The sequence below is a fragment of the Centroberyx affinis genome, unplaced genomic scaffold (genome assembly GCF_046629955.1).
Source record: "Centroberyx affinis isolate AG114_WGS23_722 - 3 ecotype Tasmania unplaced genomic scaffold, CSIRO-AGI_Caff_v1 ptg002870l_1, whole genome shotgun sequence".
NCBI classification, from domain to species: domain Eukaryota; kingdom Metazoa; phylum Chordata; class Actinopteri; order Beryciformes; family Berycidae; genus Centroberyx; species Centroberyx affinis.
Genome location: NW_027281003.1, coordinates 71,291 through 77,500, shown reverse-complemented (window position 1 = coordinate 77,500; position 6,210 = coordinate 71,291). Strand labels below are relative to the sequence as shown.

At 45.0% G+C, this 6,210-nt stretch overlaps 1 protein-coding gene across 1 annotated transcript in view; it reads left to right on the top strand.

The window, feature by feature from the left end:
* drp2 (dystrophin related protein 2) overlaps positions 1 to 6,210 on the top strand; it is a 60,495-nt gene that overhangs the window by 19,185 nt on the left and 35,100 nt on the right. Inside the window, exons 6-8 of the mRNA XM_071536418.1 lie at positions 1,819 to 1,965; positions 4,675 to 4,753; positions 5,987 to 6,047. Coding sequence (XP_071392519.1) covers positions 1,819 to 1,965; positions 4,675 to 4,753; positions 5,987 to 6,047 — 287 coding nt within the window. The remainder of the gene's footprint in view (positions 1 to 1,818; positions 1,966 to 4,674; positions 4,754 to 5,986; positions 6,048 to 6,210) is intronic.

Here is a 6,210-nt window from a genome sequence, read left to right as displayed (position 1 = left end):
TGACAAGGACATGGCACTTGATAGCTCCTGACACGGTGAGAAGGCAGGGGTTGAAATCCTCGGTAGATTTGATGCTGTTGAACAAATGGCGGGTCATTGGTTTGCTCATTATGGAGTGCCGTGCGGTGTCACTGCGCATGAGTGTGGCTGGTTGCCTATAATTGAGCAGCACTATTCATTAGAAGTGAGGGCACTTCACAATAATCATGTCACTGTTTGGACTCCTGTCACAGCCAGCACATGTTCAGCTAGGCCTCCAGGGCCGGCTTGTCAGTTGGCGTCATCTGTACTGGCACACACACACAAGCACCCTCACAACAACACACACGCATGCACTCACATACACACAGACGCATGTAAACACACACCCACACACACATAAAACACGCATGCACACATTCATCGTGCACATGCATAATTAGACACATATAGTATGCATGCACATTCTCATACACAAACACTCCCACACTCCATGTTCTTGTCATAAGGGGGATGCACATTAAAGGATGATACCGCTGTTTTTTTAAGTGTGTGCCAATCGTCTAGGTTGCCTCTCTCCTTTACAGTCTTCCTGCTGGTTTCTGCACACGGTCAGCATAGTAGGAGATATCAGGGCTCATTTTCCTCCCTTCAGAATAAGCCATTTGCTGTCATTCGTTCTTGTATAGTATGAAAAACAGCTTGAAACTTGAAAATTGCCCAAGCTAGATAATCCATCACAGTTAACATGAAGCCTTAATTTGATTTGTCACAGCTTCTGTTTTATCATAATTTCATTTTGCCCAAGTGGAGTGTTTTCATATCAGTGCATGCATTATGTTGCGCTCTGCTTTGCGTCAATCACCTGACACCCACATGAAGTAATGGAAGTCTTAGCCAGGAAATAATTCCTCAAAAACATGTCACCTCGAGGCATCCTGGTGGCTCAGTTGGCTAAGGCCCATACTGTGTAGAGTTGTTGGTGTCGAATCTGGTATAGCACCTTTGTCTCTCCCAATCTTTCCTGACTCTCTCCAAATGTGTACTGTCAAATAAAGGCTAAAATGCCCAAAAAATAATGAGAGTCCCCAAAGTGACACCTTACAAACTTTACTGTCACATGTCTTCTTATTTGGGGCATCATTGTTAGCCAGGACAGCAGTTAATTTCAAGCTAGGTTTGACACCATAAAGTTTACATTTTAAAAGTAGACAGTAGCAAATGGACTATAACTCTAAATGACATCGGTATTCTCCTTTTAATAGTGGTAGCTGTAGCAGTCAACACTTGCACACAGACATACACACACACACACACACACACACACACCATTATTACTAAAGTACATCCTGGGTTAGACACTGCACACTACATAAATCCCCTGGTATCTCTTACACACCCCTCAATGTTCGCATATAAAATCCCCTAAGAAGAAAAGTTGGTGCTAGTCCAATATCAATATACGCCTTTTTTCACTATGATTAGGGAAGTTAATACATGGTTACTGCCAAATTGTTTCTGAAAGAGAGCTGTCAGCTGTAATGGATCAAATTTCAGTTGATTTGCGGTATTTATTGAATTTGAGTGAAATGAATGGGTGGATTTCTCTCTCTCTCTTTGTCTCTCTCATATTGTTCATAAATCTTAATATATTTTGTATTTCTTCTGTTTTGTGTCTTTCTGCTTTATTCCACTGCTCTCTTTCTGTCTGCCTCTCTCTCTCTCTCTCTCTCTTTGTCTGTCTCTCTCTCTCTCTCTGTCTCTCTCTCACTCTCTCTCTCTCTCTCTCCCTCTCTGTCTCTCTCTCTCTCCCTCTCTCCCCCTCTCTCACTGCTGCAGTTGTTTAAGGAGGAGCTGACCCAGGTGAAGGAGGGCATGAAGCACATCAATGATCTGGCCCACCAGCTGGCCATCTCTGATGTCCATTTGTCGATGGACAACGCCCGCACCCTGGAGCATCTCAACAGCAGATGGAAACTGCTTCAGGTAGTGTTTGCTGCCAGGTCTCCGCTGCCCACTTAACATTGTCAACAGTCTCGTCTCCATTGGTCACACTCAAAGCGGGTGTAACGGGCTGATCCTGTGTGTATTGTCTGTCCACGCGCAAGTTGAGGCTTGAGAAGGGTTTACTTTAGGCTTTCATGGAGCTCACACCTCAGGCTTCGTGCAGCTTTGTACTACACCTCCCTACACTAGGGGATGAGGGGGATGAAGGGCTGTGTATGTGATGATGACCTTGATCAGGGAGTGTGTGTAAGTTGGTAGTCAATACCCAATTCTCCTAATTTCCCCGCAGGAATTATTCAGGTTGCACTTCATTAGAGGCTCAAACCACCATGCTCTGTGCACCCTTTGGCTGCTGGCAAAGCCTCTATATGCAATATCAACAACTTTCCACTTCTGTTCAACTCATGACAGTTGTCAGGCAAATAGCTGGAACCCAAACGTTATGATTATTCATCAGAATGTTTCAGAATTATTATGTATGGTCATTGCACAGACATAATTACTGGTATTTTCACATAGTGTGAGCTGGAATGAATGAACGGGAGTGATAAGTACAGTGGCATGGCATGAATAAAGATGTAAACCCATGCACTCATCATTATGAGCTGCTTCAAGCACAGTTCACCACACAACATGAATTCATATTTCCATAACCTTAATTCAAGGAGGAGGGCAAGTCTTCAGTGAATCCAAGGCGCTCTTATCTCTTAGAGTCCTTTAAATTTTTCAATAGCGAAGTGCCTTGGTTTCATTGGAGACTTTCTCTCTTCACTTGGTTGAATGTATGCATGCATTCTCCAATGAACATTGCTGTAACTAATGCAGCTTTGCTGCTAAGACTGCATTCTTTAAGGTCCTTTAAGCACTACAGGATCCACTCAGTCTTCACTAAACCTCATCTCAAAACACTATGTTGCCGCTAGATAACCTTCACAACAGCGTCTCCACAGCCTCCCCTATGTGGCCTCTTTATGAAGTTTGAATTGCCACACAAGCTCATCCTCCTCTCTATCTTGCTCGATCTTTCTCAGCATGATGATTTCAACGTTCCTCCAACAATTCCGACACCTTAACTATCTGAAAACTTAACCACCATATCCACTTTTGCGCGCTCGCTCTTCCCCGGCTCTTATGCTTATCGTATCTCATCCCCGGCCCTCGACAACCTTATATTCCAGGGTTCAATTCCTGTGCGGTCGTTGTGCTATCTGCACCATAAGTTAGAGAGAGACAGAGCGGGCACAGAAGAACAGAGCAGTGTATGAGAGATCTGTAAACCAGTGCTTTTCTGTGGTCTCTCTGAGTGCAGATATAAAGTCGATTACTGAAACAACAAACTTTAGCCCATGGACCCCAAGTGAAACTTATTGGATTGTTCAGAGCAACTGCTCAGAGCAAGACGGAGTCAGCAGAAAATGAGTTAGGTAGAGTCTCCCTCTCTTTTTCTCCCTCACCTCATCTGTTCTATTTTGTTTTGTCTTGCGCTCGTCCCCATTTTCCTATCTCTTTTTTTTAATTTGGCTCAATTCAATAAGCTGCACTGACCTGGCATCTCGCTATCTTTTAGTGCCAAAGCAAGAAGAATGGAGCAACCTTTCTCTTTGTCTCTCTCTTTCTGTCCTGTTTTCCTCTTAATTAAAGTGATAAATGCTAAATCCCAGTGCCGTCCTGTGCCCTGTTGGTTCTGGCTGCTCTGACGCCAGTGGAATGTATTTCCAAGTTTGATTTCCTAATATTTTTCGATCTTGGATAATTCAGTCATTTGTCTTCCTTATGGCAGACTAAATTGCCTGTACAACAAATAGATTGTACAACACTCCTCAGTTGGCAGTGACATCTCCACGCCACAATGAAAATGCTCTGTATTAATCCCAACCAGTCTGCATGTGGCTTCAGATTATATTGCTTGATTTTTTATTTTTTTTGGCAAGGGTGCAATGATTACATTGTATACATTGAGGAACGATAACTTATTACATCTAATTTACATCGAACACGTCACGGCTCATCGCCTGTGGTTTTCTTTTAAGTCTAAACGACCTCAGTCTCCTTTTCTTCCTCTCTCTCTCTCTCCCCTTCTCTCTCTCTCTCTCTCTCTCTCTCCCTCTCTCTCTCTCTCTCGCTCAGTGGATTTACCTCCCATTGTTTGAGGAGGTGTTTCAACGTCCAGCTGACAATAATTTATGTGCCAAATCCAATACCTCCCAAATAAACCAGGATTAGGCAGACCAAATCCCATTTTGCGGCCACCATAACTGATGAGAAACGTTGTTACAAAGGCAACTGCAAACTTCATTTTGTCAACTCGGTTTCCATGCTTATTGACACATGTGAGCCAAGCAGCTCCCCCCTTTTCTTTCATTCTGCCCTCCCACCAGCTCTCCTCCATTCTGACATCGCAACAAGACATCATTGTCCTCATTTCGAGTGATATATTATTTTATAAACTCTGTCGTCATTTCCCACCTGCTGCTCTTCAAAGGCTTCCAAAGGCCTTCAAGAGGGGCAGCAGAGGGAAAGACATTATTTATATTCTGTAGTTACCTAACGGAGGAGAAGCAGGTGGTGTGTGCGCGTGCATTTCTATTGTGGGGATTTGTGATAGACGAAAGAGAGGGATCAACGGCGCGATTCCCTTTGATTTGACTCAATGTGTGTGTGTGTGTGTGTGTGTGTGTGTCTCCACAGGGTTCCATAGAAGAGCGGCTGAAGCAGCTCCAGGATGCTCACAGAGACTTTGGCCCTGGATCGCAGCACTTCCTCTCCAGTAAGGGGCCTCTTCCTCTATTTGAAGTTGGTGCCTCATGTCGCACCAATCTGTGCCATTCTGTGCCAAGGCACGGTCTCAGAGGGTGTGGGAATGGAAACGAGGTTAGGTGTGCTACAGTTTTTGTGATAGGGGAATGCCGCTCGTGTGTGTGTGTGTGTGTGTGCGTGTGTGTGTGTGTATCTGGGTTGGAGGTGGAGCTGGTGGGCTTTCTTCCTTTGTCTTCATCAATTGCAGCAGACTGGTGCGATAAGCATCCCCACTGATGTTCATCACAACACACAGTGATTGCTCTCATTTGAACAGAGATAGATATTTGTGAATTCTGTCTCTTCTTTTTACCTGCTGCTCTTCAAAGGCTACGGAGGGATAGCAGGGGAGAAAAAATGTGATTTGTATTGCCTAGGTTAAACTGATGAAGAAACTGAAGAACTGTGCATTGCTGAGTTTTGTGTGAGAGTGTGTGTGTGTGTGTGTGTGTGTGTGTGTGCCTGCTGTCCTCACCAACCCCATCCAGTTTTGCTGCTGTCACGCTGGCTCAGAAATGCCACACTGGGGCTTATATAGCGCTCCACTGCCAGCTCAGCCTGCTACACCCTGCAGGAATGTCTGGGTCTGCATTTTTATGTGTCTCTACATCTGTTTGTCTGTGTTTAAGTAAATTGTTTGATATAAGACATGTTAGACGCATGGATCTGGTTGTGGGAGTACTTGGATCTATGTCTTTGCGTGTATTTTCCATAAAAGCAGATGCACAGAGTACAGCCTGTGTGTCAAAATACCATAATGGACAATGATATGGTGTGGGTGTCTGTGGGGGCGCGTGTCTGTGTCTCTGCATGCGTGTGCCTCTGTATCCGTCTTTGTGTGTGGGTGCGTGTGAGTGTGTATCTTCGGCCTCTCGCTTCTTTTAGTGCAGTGTGTGTCCTCTCTCATCCCCCCGCTGAACCCCCTATGGTTCCGATTGGAGGGCTGCTAAAACGCTGCAGTCACCCGGTCTCACGGACTCCTCTACCCCCCGTAATCTATTAGCGCACGCCAAGCACCCCAACACTCTCTGGAAACCCAGCACAATGGCCTGTGTGTTTGGCTTTACTGCACCTATTGTGGACCGGAGCACCGCTGTTAAGATGGTCTGAATGGTCACGCTGTCAGGGACAATGTGCACAATGCCTTTTCATGCTTGACACGGCTATTTTACAATTGATTTCGTCTCTCTGTGTGTCTGCGCAGGTTCAGTGCAGATACCATGGGAGCGTGCCATCTCCCCAAACAAAGTGCCCTATTACATCAAGTAAGTTCATCCAGAGGGTCAGTGTGGGGATTATGGCAATGCTGTTCCTGTATGTCTGTTTGTGCATCAGTATTTCACCCAAGTTGTTTCATGGCAGGTTGGAAAGGCGTCTTAAATAGCATCTACTGTAAATCTCTCTCAAAACACAAAGATAAGATTAGAT